Source organism: Bos indicus, chromosome 25 (assembly GCF_029378745.1).
Source record: "Bos indicus isolate NIAB-ARS_2022 breed Sahiwal x Tharparkar chromosome 25, NIAB-ARS_B.indTharparkar_mat_pri_1.0, whole genome shotgun sequence".
NCBI lineage: Eukaryota > Metazoa > Chordata > Mammalia > Artiodactyla > Bovidae > Bos > Bos indicus.
Window position 1 is genome coordinate 11,758,634 of NC_091784.1, and position 19,272 is coordinate 11,777,905.

General features: G+C 48.3%; 1 protein-coding gene across 4 annotated transcripts in view; it reads left to right on the forward strand.

Annotated features, from left to right (window-relative positions):
* The window catches only part of SNX29 (sorting nexin 29), a 596,714-nt gene that overhangs the window by 15,834 nt on the left and 561,608 nt on the right, over positions 1–19,272 (forward strand). For all 4 annotated transcript variants that reach the window (XR_011564017.1, XR_011564016.1, XM_019987972.2 and 1 more), the window contains exons 2-3: positions 8,783–8,847; positions 11,412–11,464. Coding sequence is in view for 2 of the 4 variants with exons in the window: in XM_019987972.2 (XP_019843531.2) it covers positions 8,783–8,847; positions 11,412–11,464 (118 nt within the window). In the remaining 2 variants the exon portion in view is untranslated. The remainder of the gene's footprint in view (positions 1–8,782; positions 8,848–11,411; positions 11,465–19,272) is intronic.

A 19,272-nucleotide genomic window follows, 5' to 3' on the forward strand; every position in this document is an offset into this window, starting at 1 on the left:
AGAATTGAAGATGTAGGATAAAGATGCTGGAGTATGTCTTGGAGCAGGTGAGAGGAGGTGGGGTTCAGAGCACAAGTAGAGGTTTATGTGTTTTCGCCTCTCGGAGCCTCAGTTTCGTTATCTGTGCAATGGGATAATTGAACTTACGTGAGGGCAGAATTTCCCAGTTTCGGCCCTCTTGACATTGGGCTGGATAATTGTGTCAGGCCGTCCTGTACACGTGGTAAACGCCAGCGGCAGCCTCCTAGTTGTGTCAAAAATGTCTCTAGATGTTGCCGAGTGTCCTGTTAAGGGGAGGAATCCTGGTTGAGAATTGCTTCTCCCTCCCACTCCTCTGTTGTTATTGTTATTAGTTGCTGAGCTGTGCCTGATTCTTTGCAACCCCATGAACTCTAGCAGCCTGCCAGGCTCCTCTGTCCATGGGGATTCTCCAGGCAAGAATACTGGAGTGGGTTGCCACGTCCTTCTTCAGGGGATCTTACCAACCCAGGGATCGAACCCACATCTCCTGCATCGGCAGGTGGATTCTTTACCACAGAGCCACCTGGGAAGCCTCCTGCGCAGGGATCCCTTGTATTAAATAAACCTCGTTGAATTCTCCTCACTTGAGAGTGCCTGCCACTTCCTGTTAGGAGCCTAACTGGTACATCAGACAGACACTCCCTCCCCTCAGTGTAATCAGAACCATGGAAGAGAAGTGAGCTTGGCTTTTCTGCCTCGTGTTTCCATGGGGGCTGGGCACTCTCTGGAGTCCTGTCCCACCCCTAGGGGATGCCTGCTGTGGTGGCTCCTTTGGCTTCGAATGGGCTTTATCTGTTGTCCCTCCCACAAAATGTTTTCTTATTGAGGTGAAATTCAGATACCCTAAAGTCAGGGAACCTTCTCTTTGGACTTTGCTGGTGGCTCAGTTGGTAAAGAATCTGCCTGTAATGCAGGAGGCCTGGGTTCGAGCCCCGGGTGGGGAAGATCCTCTGGAGAAGGGAATGGCACTGCACTCCAGTATTCTGCCCACGGACAAGAGCCTGGCGGGCTGCAGTCCACGGGGGTCACAAAGAGTCGGGCACGGCTGAGTGACTAAACCCGCCACAGTTTGAAACCCTGTATGCTTTTAATGCAATTAAAACAATGAACAGTTGTGGAGTTAGAAATTTAAGCATTATAAAAACAATTAACCAGTTAACAATCCTTAACTGTTTAAAAATGAACAGTTCAGGGGCAGTTTAGCACATGGGAAATGTCATGAACTTACCACGTCCGTCTAGTTCCTAAACACCTTCCCCACCCCCAGAGGACACCCTGTACCATTAAGCAGTTATGTTCTCTCAGTGTGGATTTTCCTCTTCTAGTCTTTCCTTTTTTTTTTTTTTTTTTTAATTATGTGTTTGTTTTTGGCTGCGCTGGGTCTTAGTTGCTGCATGCGGGCTTTTTTCTTTTCTCCATGCATGTGGAGCATGGGCTCCAGGGTGCATGGGCTTCACTAGTTGTGGTGTTTGGATTTTCAGTAGTCCTGAGACAGGTGGAATCTTTCTGGACCAGGGATCAAACCCATGTCCCCTGCATGGACAGGTGAATCCCGAACAGGTGGACCACCAGAGAAGTTGCCTTCCTATTTTTTTAAAAGCACAGCTCAAGTTCCTGCCTTCCCTGGTGGCTCAGTCGGTAACGAATCTGCCTGCAATCCAGGAGACCACTTGCAATGCAGGAGACCTGAGTTTGATCACTGCATTGGGAAGATTCCCTGGAGAAGGAAATGGCAACCCACTGTAATATTCTTGCCTGGGAAATCCCATGGACAGAGGAACCTGGTGAGCTACAATCAATGGGGTCGCAAAGAGTTGGACACGACTTAGTGACTTAAACCACCACCAAAATCCCGCTCTTGCAGTCTGCTTCCCCTGGCCCCCAGCAGGCCAGCAGTGTGGTGTGGAAGGTCAGCAGACCAGGGTCTCAGCAGTGCTTTGCTCCCTGATCCCTGGCCCCCAGAGAACCGTGCCATCTTCTTTTCTTTTACCTTGTACCCACTGAGTGCATTGCCAAGGATGACGTTGTTGTTGTTTAATCCCTAAGTCGTGTCTGACTCTTTGTGAACCAATGGATCATAGTCCACCAGGCTCCTCTGTTCATGGGATTCTCCAGGCAAGAATACTGGAGAGGGTGGCCGTTTACTTCTCCAGGGGATCTCCCCAACCCAGGGATGGAACCCACGGATTCTTTACTGCTGAGCCACCAGGGAAGCCCAAGGGTTGGCCTTAGACCAGAGAAATGACCTTTCCCTCTGCTACTGCGTAGAGAGGTAAGGAAGTACTGCTGTGTCAGCGTCTGTGCAGCCTTGACCAAGTGACCTGACTCCTCTGTGGACAGGAACCGTGTTTACCTTGACCTCCTGGATTTTGACAGGGATGAGAGAAGGAATATACACCGTGGGGGCATCTTGCTGGTTTTTCCCTCCCCAGATGCCAGAGATGTGTTTGCACCTTCACACTCCCCTGGGCCACAGCCACAGAGGCCTGGATTGGATTGCTTTGCCTGTGGTCCAGATGAAAGTACTTAGAACCAGAGGTCTTAGGCCTCTGGGATGTAGGGCTGCCCACAACAACAGCAACAATAATAAGTGAAGTCAAGTCGCTCAATTGTGTCCGACTCTTTGCGACCCCATGGACTGTAGCCTACCAGGCTCCTCTGTCCATGGGATTTTCCAGGCAAGAATACTGGAGTGGGGTGCCAATTCCTTCTCCAACAACAATAGTCAACATGTATAAAGTGCTTGGTGTATACCAGGCACTGTTCTAGATGTGTGATACCTATTCACTCATTTACTAACTGTGGGAGGTGCAGAGATGTTAAGTAACTTTCATGGTCACACAGCTGGTGACCTTGGCTACTCTTAACCCCTACTCTGCCTCCCCAGGAGGTCACTGAAAGCTGGAGGTTTGTGGGAAAAAATTAGTGTAGGATCTGAAGGCTTCTAAACCTGAGAGACAACAGGGAGGCGCGTGAACCGGGTGACTGATTTTCATCGCAGGTGATTTCTAAGTTAGAGCTTCAGGGGACCACTGTGGACCCCGGAGGGCATCCCGTGGGGCTCCTCTCAGTTTCTATTTTCATTTTGATGGTGCTCTAACAAGAAACTGGGCTTCCCTGGTGGCTCAGACGGTAAAGGATCTACCTGCAGTGCAGAAGACCCAGGTTTGATCCCTGGGCCGGGAAGATTCCCTGGAGAAGGGAATGCCAACCTACTCTAGTATTCTTGCCTGGAAAATTCCTGGACAAATTCTTGCCTGGACAAAGGAGCCTGGTGGGCTGCAGCCCATGGGGTCACAAAGAGTCAGTCACGACTGAGCGACTTAACACTTTCACTTCAACAAGAAATTAAAAAGAAGCCTGTTCTATGAGTCACTTTGCTGTAAACCTGAAACTCACACAGTATTGTAAATCAACTCTACTCCAGTTTTTTTTTTTTTTTTTTTAAGAAAAGGAAGCCTGTTCTGGCTCATCTGACTGATAGTGTTGACTCAGGGCCATTGTTGCAGAAGGAAGGAAGCAGAAAGGCTGGGATTTTATGGAGAAATTGTTCCTGAATTGGCGCTGGGGCTGTCACTTCAGGCTTCTTACAGGTTGAGGGCGAGCAGGTCTTAACAGATGGCCGAACCAGTGGACGTGAAGTAGAATCCCTCCATGAGCACTGGCCACGAGTGAAGGTCTTTCCCTCTCAGCCTCAGTGCTCTGTTCAGTGGAGCCCACCTTTCTTTCTTCGCGAAGGATTAGATGTGTGTGTGTGCGTGTGTACCCAGTCACTCAGTCGTGTCGGACTCTGTGTGACTCTGTGGACTGTAGCACACCAGACTCCTCTGTCAATGGGATTTCCCAGGCAAGAATACTGGAATAGGTTGCCTTTTCCTTCCAGGGGAATCTTCCAACCCAGGGATCAAACCCGCATTTTCTGCATTGGCAGGTGGATTCTTTACCTCTGAGCCACCTGGGAAGCCCTGAAGGATTAGGTGCTGGCCACTTCATGGGCTTAGCCCACCATGAGGCTCAGTAGGTGGGCACCTGCTCCTGCTCCTTCTGGTCCCTGGAGAAGGTAGGAAAGAGCCCGGTAGCATTGCTGAAAGAGCCCGGTAGCATTGCTTGCCCTGCCTGCCGTCTCAGAACAGAGGCCCCAGGTTTGCTGACTGCAGAGCTTGGAGGGTATGATCTCATGCAGAAACCAGTGGCCCGAGAAGGGAAGTGACTGTCCCCGACACAGGGCCAGCAAGCAGCCTGGCTGGGATGAGAACTCATGATACCTTGTAACTTCCCTCCAGCGCTCCTTCCACGGGGCCTCGTGGCCCTGGGCCTCCTGGGCACCTCCTGCCATCGGTGAATGTTGCCAAGGGCACCCATGCTCCCCCTGCCCTGGGAGACACGGGTCCCTTTATCCCATTCAGGGCTGGGATGGTCATGGGCCCCCCTCCAGGGGTCAGGATTGTCTCCTTCAAGTGCACTTCTTGTCTGGGGAGGGTGTGTGGTGGGCTGTTTCTCTGGAGAGCAGGCTTTCTTTCCACCGCGGAGAGGCTTTGCAGGGTGAGGCAGGGAAGGCTGCTGGCGGCTCCAGGAAAGCAGGGTTGCAGATTCTGTAGGAAAGCTCTGGGGTCCTCGCTAGGGGTAGGCACTCTGTCCTCGCTCTTCCCGTGTGCGTCGGGAACCAGCAGCATCAGTGGCACGTGGGCGCTTGTGAGAAATACAGAGTCCCAGGCCCCACCCAGCCCTCGAATTAGAACCTGCCTTTTAGCCAAGACCCCAGCAGATTCGTGTGCAGGTGAAAGCTTGTGAATTACTGCACTAACAATGATCAGTAAGGAGATGATGGAGATTTTTATTTTCTTTGTCAATCCCGCCCCCCTCCCACGATTTGTTTATTGTATTTCCTCACATGAATTACTTTATAAAAAAATTGTGGTGAAATACAGGTAACATAAAATTTGCCATCTTCACCATTTTTGGAATATTTATTTATTTATTTACTTTTGGCTGTGCTGGGGCTTCGTCGCTGTGTGGGGCTTTTTCTCTAGTTGTGATGAGTGGGGCCTACTCCCTAGTTGCAATGCAAAGGCTTCTCATTGCGGTGGCTTCTCTTGTTTCAGAGCACAGGCTTTAGGGTGCTTGGGCTTCAGTGATTGTGGTTCCCGGGCTCTAGGTCACAGGCTCGGTAGTTGTGGCACGTGGGCTTCATTGCTCCGCGGCATGTGGGATCTTCCTGGATCAGGAATTAAACCCCCATCTCCTGCATTGGCAGGTGGATACTTTACCACTGAGCCACCACGGAAGCCCCTAATATTTATTTATTTTTATTTTGTTTGGCTGCTTTGGGTCTTAGTTGCAGCACACGTGATCTTTAGCTGTGGCATGACTAGTTCCCTGATCGGGGATCGAACCTGGGCCCCCTGCATTGGGAGCAGGGAGTCTTAGTCTGGACCACCAGGGAAGTCCCCATCTTAAGCATTTTAAGTGTACAGTTTGGTGGCATTAAATGCCTTCTGACTGTTGTGTGGCCGTCACCACCGCCCATCCCCAGGCCTCTCTTCATCTTGTAAAATCCAGATGTGTAACTATGAAACTCTAACCCCCATTCTCTCCCCTCGCCTCCCCTGACAACCACCATTATGCTTCCTTTCTTTATGATTTTGATTACTCTTAGTAGCTCATGTAATTGGAATCATGCAGTGTTTTATCTCTTTGTGTCTGGTTTATTTCACTTAGCGTGATGTTCTTCAAGGCTCATTTGTGTTGCAGCATACTGCAGAGTTGCCTTGCCTTTTAAGGCTGGATAATATGCATTGTGTGTGCATGACACATTTTGTGTCTCCATTCATCTGTTGATGTACACAGGAGTTGCTTCCACATTTTAGCTACTGTGAATAATGCTGCTATGAACATAAGCATATAAGTAGCTCTTCAGGACCGTGCTCTCAATTCTTTCGAGCATACACCCAGAAGTGCTGGGTTGTGTATGATAATTCTAAAACACGAATTACTTTTATGATCAGAAAAAATAGCAAAAGCACTTCAGGGGGGAAAACTTTGTCAAGTTTCCAGTTGGCATCGCCCAAGGGCAAGTAGAGTTGTTGGGTGCAGTACTTGGAAAAAGGAAGAAAGCAAGGCTGCCTTCCCCATTCTGGTGTTAGAGGGAGAAGGGCGGAAACTCGCCCTCCTGCTGTGTGAGGAGCAGGGTGTGTTGATAGAGGTGTGTGTGAGGCCCTCAGGCAGGTGGGGTTTCTAGCCATCCTGAAAGATGCTTCGAGATGGCCTCTGGTCTGGTGGGAAGGGTGCGTGGGCTGACCTCTCTCAAGACCTCTTCCAGAAAAAATTACAGTGGCAGTGTTTGGGAAGTCAGCTTTATTACTGTGTGTCTATAGAGAGTCTATGGACTGGTTTAATCTCCAGGCCTGGGGTAAGGCAAGAGCCCATGCGATAGTCCTGACATAGCCCTTAAGGGGCATGGTCTCCAGTTAGGGTCATGGTTCCAACTGCTAGTGTGCAAGTTAGAGCAAAAACCTGAACCCACTGTCATGGTCCACGAGGCCTTTGTGACTGGCCCCTGCCTGCCTCTGATCTTTGCTTCCCCTTTTCTGCTTTCTGCTTAAGTCACTGGAGACTTCCTTCAGGTCCTGGGAGACGGAAGCCAGGCTGTTTTTGCCTCTCTTCCCTGGCTGTTTGCTCCGCCTGGAACGCTGGTCTCTCAGAACTTTCCATGACTGCTCCTCCACGTTATAAAGGGCTCAGCTGGGGTGTCGCGTGCGCAGAGAGACTTTCCATGGCTGCCCGTGGCCCTCCAGCTTCCTCCCGGTCTCTCCACTTCATCTGGTTTTTCTTCCTAGTATGACTCTCTAACACCTCCTCCTCTGTTAGTTTACTTAGGAGCCATTTGTTTCTTCCTAATAGCATTTTCACTCCACGAGAAGATGGCTCTTTTATACCACTGAACTCCTGTGTCCCCGGCACTTAGAACACTGCCTGGCACCCAGTAGTTCAGCAAATGTCGAGTGGGTCAGCGTGTGCACTTGCTTGTCTTCTCTGAGCTTCTGTTTCCCCATCTGTGATTCAGGGATCCTAATACCTGGTTGGTAGGGTGGTCATGAAAATTACAGGATGCAGCGCACTCAGAGGACTCAGTTTGGTGCCTGGTGTACAGGAAGTGCTCAGCACATGGGCACGGTTGTTAGCAACTGGGTGGCCCTGGCATGACTTGGATGAAACCCTGACCATCTCGCTTTCTCTTTAAAACGCTATTTATCTGTCTGTTTATTTGGCTGTGCCAGGTCTTAGCTGCAACATGCAGGATCTTTTTGTTGTGGCACGTGAGATCTAGTTCCCTGGTTGAACGTGGGCCCCCTGTACTGGGACCACTGGACCACCAGGGAAGTCCCAACACTGACTTCCCTTGTAACCCTAGATTTGGGTCTCCTGTGAAACAGTTGTGTCCAGTGTCTGGTGTATCATAATACGTAGCCACGTCTCTGTGGATTGGAGTCACTGGGCCCCCTGTGGAGCGTCAGATGTGGTTCTGACAGTGTTCTGCCTGGGCCTGTGAAGTGGCCTAGCCTGCATCTGTGCTCAGTTGCTCAGTTGTGTCTGATTCTGTGCAACCCTGTGGACTGTAGCCCACCAGGCTCCTCTGTCCATGGGATTCTTCATGGACAAGAATACTGGAGCAGGTTGCCATTTCCTACTCCAGGGGATCTTCCCAACCCAGGGATCGAACCCGCCTCTCCTGCATCTCCTGGATTGGCAGGCAGATTCGTTACTACCACTGAGCCACCTGGGGAGACGGAATTGGCCTTGCCCCACACCCTCATAAATGGGAGTTTGGTGTATGGCATGTGTATCATTCGGGAATGCCTTTGACTGTAAGTAACCACTCAGTGTTCAGGGCTTGAACAAATGGAACGATTTGTTCTGTGAAAGCTCTCAGATTTCTAGTTTGGTTCAGCAGCAAAGTGACATCAGGGCTTGGTGTCTTTGTGATTCTCTTGGGCTTCCCTGCAGACGCTGCTCTGGCTTCCTCCAGTGTGTTTAGGATGCAGGCATGAGGGATGGAAGCAGGAATGAAGCCATTAGCATATGTCCTTTTCCCCCCAGGCCCCTCCCAGCGCTCTTCTGCTTACATCTCATCAGCTGGAGCTTTGTAAGGTCAGCCTTACAAGAGAGGCTGAGTAATTAGGGTTTTCATGGGAAAATGGTGTTAGAGATGATGGTGAGGTCAGCCAACCAGCAGTGCCTGCCGTACTAGGAAACCTATGTTTTAAGTTAGACTATTGCTTCTCAACTGGGGGCAGTTTTGTTCCTCAGAGGATGTCTGGCAGAATCTGGAGATTTTTGTTGCCACAACTAGGGTGTGTGTGTGTGTGTGTGCGTGTGTGCATGTGTGTGCATGCGCACTAATGGTATCTCATGGGTACAGGCCAGGGATGCTGCCAGATATCTTAACAGTTCACAGGGCAGCCGCAGAGAGTTATCTGATCCACATGTCAGTGACACCAAGGTTGAGAAAGCCTTAAGTTAGATCATTCCAGAAACATCATCCAGATTTGGGGAACACTAGTTTAGTTGCTTTCCTGTGATATAGTCATAGGAAAGGGGTCAGACCTCATTGTACTGGTGCAGATTATTGATACCTGGTGTTGTTATTGATTTTATTAAAGAGAAAGTTGATGCTGGCTGAGAACAGCCAAATGCTACATCTCAGAGAGTCTTAGTAGAAGGCAAATGTCAAACAGAACTAATCAAGCCCCTTGCCTTCTAGGAACACAGAACAATGACATGAAAAGACAGTTTCTGCTGGAGCGACTGCTGGATGCAGTGAAACAGGTAAGAAGAAAGCGCATGTTGGACTTTGAGTTCCAGTCATAGTGTCAGATGATGAACGTAGAAGTCATTTCTACCCTCTGTCTACACAGACCTACTTCTGCCCTGAATCTGGGAGGCTAACCATTTCCCCCAGCAAGTGACAGTGATCAGAGGTGGGGACAGAGGGACTCCTGTGTCCTGACATCCTAAAGCCCCCAGAGGACCCACCCCCATCCTTTGGTGGTGTCCCTTTGAGAAGGGCATTAATGTGGGTTTAAAGTCTTATTTCCAAGCAGTTATTTTTGTTTGTTTGTGCTGCGCTGCATGGCTTGTAGTAAAATGCAGGAACTAAAATCCCCAGATTGAACCCAGGCCCTCGGCAGTGAGAGCAGGGTCCTGACCATTGGACCGCTGGGGAATTTCCAAAGCAGACCTGGGTTCGATCCCTGGATTGGTAAGATCCCCTGGAAAGGGAAAGGCCACCCGCTCCAGTATTCTGGCCTGGAGAATTCCATGGACTGCGTAGTCCATAGGGTTGCAAAGAGTCGGACACGACTGGGTGACTTTCACTTTCTAAGGGCGCTGCAGTGCTGGCTGGGAGTCAGGGCCCCCGTGAGCACAAGCACAGGAACCAGGCCGTGCTCAGGGTCGTGTGGCGTCTCCAGATAGGCTCTGCTTGCTTTGGTTGACACTGAGTTGGCGCCTGGCTTTTGGCTGGGTGTGGAAGTGGGTGTTGACACAAGGTTGGCATCAGGTTGTCTGCTTACAACCACCCGGCAGGCCTCGTTCCTTGCACATTCATCGTGTGTCTGGTGCTCCGCTGAGTGCTTTCCATCGAATCCTTCCAGCCACCCTGTGAGATGGTTCTTGCAATTATTGCCATTTTACAGATGAAGGAATGAAGAACTGAAGCTCAGGTCCAATAACTTGCTGCCAGTGTCATAGTTAATAGGCAGCAGAGCTGGGATCCAGCCCTAGGAATTCACGTTTCAGAGGGGCGACTGGCGATTACTGTCATCACAATATAAGGAGATAAATATGTCCTTTAATGGAAGTGCCTGTTAAGGGTTGATGTGAGCTCAGAGAATTTAGCATCTGCCCAAGCCTCGAGGCATCCAGGCATGGCAGAAAGGACTCAGACTCAGGTGTAGCTGGGTTGGAAGGCCAGCTTTGTCTCCTGACAGCTGTGTGTGCTGGGGCAACTTACCCAGCCTCTCTGAGCATCCTTCTTCTCTTTAATTGGGTCACCCATCTCTATAGCGCTGTGGAGGGAATTGCTTAAAGGGGTAAAGGGCCATGGCCAGCGCCTGGTCCCCAATAAATGCAGAGCTGACATTATTAGTTTTTTTTCTTTCTTTGCTCCAGAAATGGAATGCAAAATAAGATGAAGAGTTAAGTCCAACCACTTCAAGTGTAGCAGTTAAACAGAAATAACTTGGATCTTCCACCCAGAGCTATTATTACTACTTGGGAGGGTGAAAGTGTTGTACATATGCCTTTTAAAAACCAACTTTAGTTATTACAGTGGTTGGCAAATAGTAATTTCTCAATACGTAAAATTTAATAGTTTAGTTTTCTTTAATATCTTGAGTGTTGAGATTGAAACTCTATTCAATTTAGGATTAATTGGACTGGGTAACCTGCTAGTTTTTACTTCATGTTTTGTTTATTATGTGTATTTTTTTATATGCATGTGAAATACACTATGATTTCTTAGCTTCATTAAGAAATTAAAATTTCTTCAAGTTGGAAAGAAAAAAAATAAAACCCAACTTTATTGAGGTGTGATTTGCATACAATAAAAATACCAATTTTAAGTGTGCAGTTCTGTGAGTTTTGACCGAAGTATCATTTAAATTTCTATATACACACACACGCACCCCTACACACAAATGTGGTAATAAATTTAGGAATCTGGTAAACCTATTACCCACAGTGAAGGTTCTGTACCTTTGAAAGAGAGTAGTGGAGAGTGGTAATGGTTGCACAATATTGTGAATTGAGTTGCATGACAAAATGGTTGAAATGGTAAATTTTATGTTATCTACATTTCAGCACCGTTAAAGAAAAAAAAAAAGTTTGCTTTTGTTTGCACCCTCCCTGGGTAAATTGTCATTCGGCACAACCAGAGGGCTTGTTTGAAGCTTGATTTATGCTGTCATAACTTCACAGCAGCCATAACAACTCTGGGCCCTGTCAGAAGGGACCCGTCATCATCACAGATTTGTGGCAGTTTTAATTATTGCCTGTTAAGAGCTCTGCGTTATTGACAGTCAGCTGCTGACAGATAGAAGCAGCTTCCTAGAGAATCTGCAGACGGCTTCTGTTTTCCTCTTAGCGCTGTCTTTGTGCAAGGCTCCCTTCTGTACAAGTGGGAGGTAAAAGGGCTTCTTCCTTCAAATGGCGGCTGGAAGGCTGGGGTGCCTGCCATCCCATTTCTTGGGCTGACCCCCAGGGCTCGGGGACGCCCTGATTTGGCCACCAGAGTTTCTGGCCCTGGGTCCCCCCAGACCCCAAAGGCCCCTGGAGGTGGTTTTGTGTGTCCATCCTAATGGCTGATCTCAGCGACTCTTTTTTTCCTGCAGTGCCAGATCCGCTTTGGAGGAAGAAAGGAGATCGCCTCAGATTCCGACAGCAGGTAAATAATGTAGCCTCTGAAACCCATTACCCTCAAGGCCAAAAAGGTAGCCAGAGATTCACCAGCTTTTATATTCTGCCACGGCAGCCAAGTGGGGTGGTGATTACATTACCAAGTTGAGTTTGGACAGCAAGCCAATAATTGAGAGACGAGTTGTTGGGGCAAAGAATAACGGCTTGATTCAGAAAACCAGCTAACCAAAAGATGCTGGGCTTGTGTCTCCAAAGAACTGTCTTGCCTGAGTTAGCATTCAGGCTCCTTTTATAATAAAAGGGGAGGGGATAAAGTCAAACACTTCCGGGTTCCCATTGGCCTCCAAAGGGATGTGTTAATTTCTTCTTCCTGTAGTCATTCACTGGTGGTCCTGGTCAGGAGGTTTTCTATGAGCTAAACCAAAGTATTTTAGCTTAATGCTCATTACCTGGGAAGTAGGGTTCCCAGAAATGGGCCATTATGTGAAATTTAAACTTCTAGGTAACATCCCTTTAGTGATTAGCTTGTAATAGAATGCAAAAATTCTTCTCTATCACAATTACATTTGATGGGGGGGCGGTGTAGGTCTATACAGTGACTGCTTGTCTAAAGTGCTCCCAGCTCCCTGCCATCCTCTTTCTAGGAATCTTCTCTGAGGGAATTACTTGAAATGCCTTTCCACATGAAGTTATTTTCACAGTAATTTATAATGATGGAAACTCAGAAATCTGAAGGCTCAACAAATGGGAAATGGTGAATAATGAAGCATAGTGCATCAGTAGTTTGAATGTTCTATAGTCCATTACATGGATGTCCATACAGAATTTGTTATAAGCAGCAAAATGCAAATCTAGGAATTTAAAAGTAATATATTTAGTAAAAATTAAGAGAGCAGCATTCAGAGTTAATATGGATGCAGAGTGATCCTCCATGTGTTAGACGACTCTGGCGAAAAACATACCAGAATGTAGATAGAGATCATGTTGAGGTTAAATTAAGACTGTTGGGAACCTGTATCCTTTCTGATATTTTGTCATATTTTATACTGTGATCATGTGTCCCTTTTATAATTAAAAAAAGTCCTAAAAATGGCCATTGACCTTCATGACCCAGGAAAGGCTGACATGACTGAATAAGCTTGTGTAGGACATACAGGCATTTGCTGGAAATGCCCAGTGACGTTCAAGGCTGATTTGTGCTCTGCAGCTAGGGAAGAGCAGGAGGAACGTTCCTGAAAAGGAAGAGATGGGCGGGAACTCACTGCTCAGCATTCGTCTCCATCTGGAGACGTGAGTTTTCCCTCTGAGCCTGACCCGCCCAGCCCAGCCAGTTCCTCCTCTGTCCCTCCAACCCTTGCTCTTCTCTTGGCACTTACCAGCCATGAGCAGAGCGTGCAGTGCTACATTTTCATGGATTTATAGGGACTTTTTGAAACCAGTGCAGATTTAAAATTCTACCCCTCACCCCTACAGTCTCTGCCTCTTCTTTGCTCAGTTTTTCTCCACAGCACCAACTAACGACTGTATATTGTGCTTTTTAAATTTTTTATTTCATTTCCTCCAGTGTCCCCATACCACAGTGTCCACTCTGCAGGCAGAGAGGTTTGGCTGTCTTGTTCAAGGTGCATCCTCAGCCTGGAAGCATCTAGAAGGTGCTCAGGGAGATCCGTTGCCTGGTTGATTGTGTGCCTGGCTTCCTACCACAATGGTCAAGGGTGTAAAGATCTGTGAGCTTGGAGGGCAAAGGGGCAGCTTCTCCATTTCTTTCTGAGTATTTTGCACAGACGTTCTGTGCCTGTCACTCTTGAGGTTCTCTACATGTTTGTGGCATTAGATCATTAAATCAACTGATTGCTTCAGTTCTTCCTGAGGGCCTACTATGGGGCCTGGTCTCCATCAGTGCAGGGGTCCTCCTTTTGGGACCAGGGTCACCTGCATGAGAACGGGAGTCCTTGATCTCCTGTACCAGGAGGTAGGGGTGTGTGTGTGTGTGTGTGTGTGTGTTTATGGGTGCATGGGTGTATGTAGTCAGGAGTTCTGTATCACTTTTTTTTGTAATTATGCTTTTTATTTCCTTAGAGAAGCCATCTCTGAATGTTAGATGAACATGTTCTTATATAGTAGAGCTTACCATTATAACTTTTATTCTGTAAACTGTTGTATTTTATAGTAGAATTTACAAAGTTAATTCCTTCTGTGGTATCAATACCTGTGGTTTCCGGCTTCCAGCAAGACCCTGCTTTATCATGATAATGATAGTTACTGTCTCTGACTGTTCCTGCTGCTCCTTGTTTGTGTTGACTCTTAGTCTCAGGGCAGCCCCAGGAGGAGCATAATTCTTTCTTCATAGATGAGAAAACAGAAGCTCGGAGAGGGAAGCTAATACAGCCTCAGTGTACCATCTTGGCAATGTTAGGGTTGAAGTTTGGACCCTAGTTTCTTGGGCTCCAAAATCTGTTCTTTCTGTGTTATATCACATTTAGCGATTGCATTGGTTGTGAGCTAGGTTAAATTTTTTTGTTTTTTCCCCTCTAAAGGGTTCCTTCTCAATACCCGAGTCTTAGTCCCTCTTGCCGTGTGTCTGGCTAGAGGTGGCACCACCTTTGTGTAGGAAAGGCCACATCATTGTCCTTATTTGGTGAGAAAGTCTAACCTCTAGGGAAAGTCAGTGACTGTTTTAAAGCCACTGTCGTGAGGTCTGAAAAGAAAGGTGATTCGCCTCTCTCCGCACCCCTTCAGACAGCCTGGCACCAGGATGGGTCTCAAGTCCACTGACTTCTCTCCAGCCCCCCAGCTGTAGCCCATCGCGGTCACCCCATGGCTCACAGGGCGGCCGCTGTGGACCTTCCCCCGTCTCCTGTCTTGCCCTGCCTCCTCTGCATCCAGCGGGCTCTGCGGAAGCAGATTCCTGTCCATCACGGCCCCCCCCCCCCCCCACCTCCACGGAAAACCTTCCACTGCCTTCTCTTTGCTGTTGGGAAAACGACCCACATGCTGAACGACCTGGAGGGCCCCCTAGCTCTCCCCTGGCTCTTTGCCCTGCCACCCTGGCCTGGCCTTTTCTGGTTTTTGTTTTTTGTTCTTAAAGCCTTTCAGTCATTTTTCAGGGAAGCCTTCCAGGTCCCTGATATGAATCGTCCACACTCTTCTCCAGCCCTGGCCGCCTGGGCTGTTTTCCTCGCTCTCTATCGGGGACTGGCAGACTCTTGCTGTTAAGGCTCGGATTTGTCCTCAGGCTGTACTGTGCTGACCCGGCTCTGTACCATTTGAGGCTATAAACCTCTGTGGGATGAATGCATTATATCTGTCTGCTCAACTAGAGGAGAAGAAGGAGAGAAGCCTGGTTTGCTCACGCTGCTTCCATAGTACCTGACATGTAAAAGTGCTTGTGCGTATGTGTGTGTGTGTGCTGAGTCACTTCAGTCATGTCCGAGTCTTTGCGACGCTATGGACTGTAGTCTGCCAGGCTTCTCTGTCCATGGAATTCTCCAGGCAAGAATCCTGGAGTTGCCATGCCCTCCTCCAGGGGATCTTCCAGACCCAGGGTTCGAACCTGCATCTCCTGCATCGGCAGGCGGGTTCTCTCTCCCTGAGCCACCAAGGAAGCCCAACACTGAGTTACTGAGCACCTGCTTGGTGTAACATTCTGTGCTCGACACTGGGGCTTCCAGAGTATTTCTGACATGTTTCTGCCCCTCAGATGACTTGTGTCCACCAGGGAATATAGAGGCGGCGATGGCAGAATGTGACACTGAGGGTGACATCTTAGGGGCTGTTGGCTGCCCTGCACAGCTGGGCTTCGAATGTTATCCCTTCCCCTTTCCAGCTGCATCTCTCACCTCTCTAAGTTCAAGAGTTAGATCTACTGTCATACTGTGATTTATAATAAGAAATATGCATTATTGCTCCATCGCTTCTGGTCCTACGCCCTTAAAACCCCTGAAATTTCCAAAGCAATGAGAGCCAGAAAGGTATCTTTTGTATTGTTAATGTAGTGACTTTGGAAAGCACTCGAGGTTGGGGCCTGGCTGCCAGGAGGACCAACCACATGATTAAGGGGTTGGAACTTTCAGTTCCAACCTGGGACCACCAGTTCAGAACCACCAGGGACCACCAGTTCAGAACCACCAGTTCAGAACCACCAGTTCAGACTACCAGTTCAGACTACCAGGGAGGGGAGAGGGGCTGGAGATGGAGTTCAGTTGCCAGTGGCCACTGATTTAACCAAATAATCTGTATGATGAAGCCTCCATAAAAATCCCGGGGTTTAGAGAGCCTCTGGGTCAGTGAACACTTACAGGTGCAAGGAGAGTGGGCCACTGGGGGAGTGGCCCCCTGGGGAGTGGCCCTGTGGGGGAGTGGCCCCCTGGGGGAGTGGGCCCCTGGGGGAGTGGGCCACTGGAAGCCCTGTGCTCTCTTCCCATGCTTTTCTTCTGTCTGGCTGTTCCTGAGTTATATCCTTTTCTAAAAAACCAGTAATCTAGTAAATAAAAGGTTTCTCTCAGTTCTGGGAGCTTCTCTAGCAAATTAATTGAACCCAAGGAGGAGGTCATGGGAACCCCTGAGATACATAACTGGTCAGTCAGAAGCGCAGGGGACAGTCTGGACTTGTGATTGGTGTCTGAAGTGGTGCTTGGGGCAGAAGGTGCTACCCTGTCGAGGGCCCACGGTGCTGGCTTTCCACTTGCAACAGTGATGGAGGTTTTCCCTTTAAAACAGGTTTATACACATGGAAAAAGTGAGTTGGACTCCAGACAAGTAAATAATAGAAACATCCCCAGGGCCTTCCCTGGTAGCCCAGTGGCTAACACTTTACCTTCCACTGCAGAGGGCGAGGGTTTGATTCCTGGTCTGTGTGCTAAGATCCCACATGTCTCATGGTCAAAAAACCAAAACATGAAACAGAAGCAATGTTGTAACAAATTCTCTAAAGACTTTAAAAATGGTCCAGATCCAAAAAAAAAAAAAAAAAAAAAAAAAAACCCAGGAAAAGAAAAAGAAAAACCCTCACAAATGACAAAAGTGGCCGAGTTCTCCATGGATAACTGAAGTTGAGGAAAGAGAGAACTGGCCAGGGCTACATGATGTTCAGTATTCTTTGGCTAAAACCCCGATTGCAAAGCATGTCTGTGTCTGTGTGAGAGATTTGTTTGGTTTTGCAAGATGACACGGCAAGATGCAGCAGCCCTCGCATGAAGTATAAAACAGCGTTGATAGGAAGGCAAGTGACAGTCAGGCATTGTTTTTTCCTCATCAGACTTTGTCCTCGCTAACCCTCTCGGGAGGAAGAGGTGGTGATCATAAGGCTCCATCCTGCGCTCATTTCTCCTCTGTTGGCCTTGTTCTCCTGCTCTGTTTCCTCCTAAGGACAAGGACACATTCTTGTGCTTCATTAAACTGATTGCTCATTCCATCAGTCACACTGGCCTGTGGGGAGGCAGTAACGTATCTTTTGAATAGTTTGCCTTCTAGAAAGAATGGCTTAAGAACTAGCCGGTGCTGAAGTCCCTGTGAAGACTACATACGCTGGTGCTCCACAGGTGCATCTTCTTCCCACGTGGGATTACAGAACATGCTAACGTTTCCTGTGGAATTAGAAAGAGCAACCCAAACCAGGGGGCAGCAGAGTGAGCGTGGGATATGGAGCTCAGAGCTCGAATCCTGGTGTTGCCAGTTCCTGGTTGTGTTGGACTATGGACAAGTTTCTGATTTCCTTGTGCCTCAGTGTTCTCGTCTGTACATGGGGAGAGTAGTGATAATATTCACTCCATAGAGCTGTGCGGCCCTTAGGTTAGTGCCTGGTGGCTAGTAAGTTTCTAGCAATTGTTAGCTGTTGGGCTTCCCTAGTGGCTCAGATGGTAAAGAATCTGCCTGCAATGCAGGAGACCCAGGGTTGATCCCTGGCTCAGGAAGATCCCCTGGAGAAGGGAATGGCTACCCACTCCAGTATTCTTGCCTGGGAAATTCCATGGACAGAGGAGCCTGGTGGGCTACAGTCCACGGGATCAGAAAGAATTGGACACAACTGAGTGACTAACACTTTTACTTTCAGTTTTCACTGCCATTATAATTTTCTGTGAAGTGTCTTGACGCTTGGTAAATATTCTCTGCACATGGGTCTCTTCCATTGTGGGTGGCAATGAGTTGGCTTTGGGTATTTGCCTTGTTTAGACAGCGTAGATTTTTGTGACTCCAGTACTCTTGGAAAACCCCATGGGTGGAGGAGCTTGGTAGGCTCCAGTCCATGGGGTCGCTAAGAGTCGGACACGACTGAGTGACTTCACTTTCACTTTTCACTTTCATGCATTGGAGAAGGAAATGGCAACCCACTCCAGTGTTCTTGCCTGGAGAATCCCAGGGACTGCGGAGCCTGGTGGGCTGCCGTCTATGGGGTTGCACAGAGTCAGACATGACTGAAGCGACTTAGAAGCAGCAGCATGTGACTATGTCAGAAGAAATCAGAGGGAAGCATTCTCCTTCCAAAACATGCCAGGGAAGAGTTCTTGTTTTGGTGATTTTTCTTGGTTGTTATTCAGTCACTCAGTCGTGTCCAACTCTTTTGCCACCTCGTGGACTGTAGCCCACCACGCTCCTCTGTCCAGGGAATTTCCCAGGCAAGAATCCTGGAGTGGATTGCCATTTCCTTCTCCAGGGGATCTTCCCAACCCAGGAATTGAATCTGCATCTTATGCACTGGCAGGCGGATTCTTCACTGAGCCACCTGAGATTTTTCTTCACCTGTTAAGGAATTTGAAACTGTGTTGAACTTTTTAGGAAGCTAAAGAACGAAACCAGCTGCCCTTTGCTGTTCCCTAATGTTATTTCTTAGACACTGTTGAAAACTGTCCTGTGCGGTCCTCTGGACACTTATGAAATTGAATGGCTTTTTCAGACATTTCTTTTCCTCTTTTAAATGTTTGTCATGTGATGTTCGTCATTTTTTTTTTTTTTTAATGTTCAGTTCGTCACAGATTTACCAGCCTCTTAGTGGTTTGAGGTGTTGACTGGATATTCTAATTCTCATCCTGGCAAAACCCCCTGGGGTTCATTAATTGGATTTCTTATCTCCGCTGCCTGAGCACTTGCTTTCCACCTTGAGGCTCTAGTAGGGGATGGTTCTGTATTGCATTTGCTTTCATTTTACTCCATGAATCAAATGAATTGATTTCTTTTTGGGGAAAGATTATTTTTAGCAAATGGGAGGAGCCCTAGGGCATTTAGCAAATCTGAGCACATTTCCATCTGAATTCTAATAAATACTTGTGTTTTTATATTGATAATCGTTGAGAGCAGTGCTAGGCCCATAGGGAATCACGCTTCAGCACGGTCATCACCGTCATCGCCACCATCGTGCTGTGGAGAGAGGTGTTGGTGTGAAGGGTGAGCTTTGGAGTCAGGCATACTTATCTTCATGCTCACCCAGTCCACAGACCACCAGTTGTACACATGGGCTAAGTCAGGTGGCACTAGTGGTAAAGAATCTGCCTGACGGTGCAGGAGACGTAGGAGACCTCGGTTCGATCCCTTGGTCAGGAAGATTCCCTGGAAGAGGGCAGAGCAACCCACTCTAGTATTCTTGCCTGGAGAATCCCATGGATAGAGGAGCCTGGCAGGCTACAGTCCATAGGGTTGCAAAGAGACACGATTGAAGCCTCTTAGCATGCACACATGTGGCATCTCTAGGCCTTTCTTGCCGGAGAAGGCAATGGCACCCCACTCCATTACTCTTGCCTAGAAAATCCCATGGATGGAGGAGCCTGGTGGGCTGCAGTCCATGGGGTCGCTAAGAGTCTGAGCGACTTCACTCTCACTTTTCACTTTCATGCATCGGAGAAG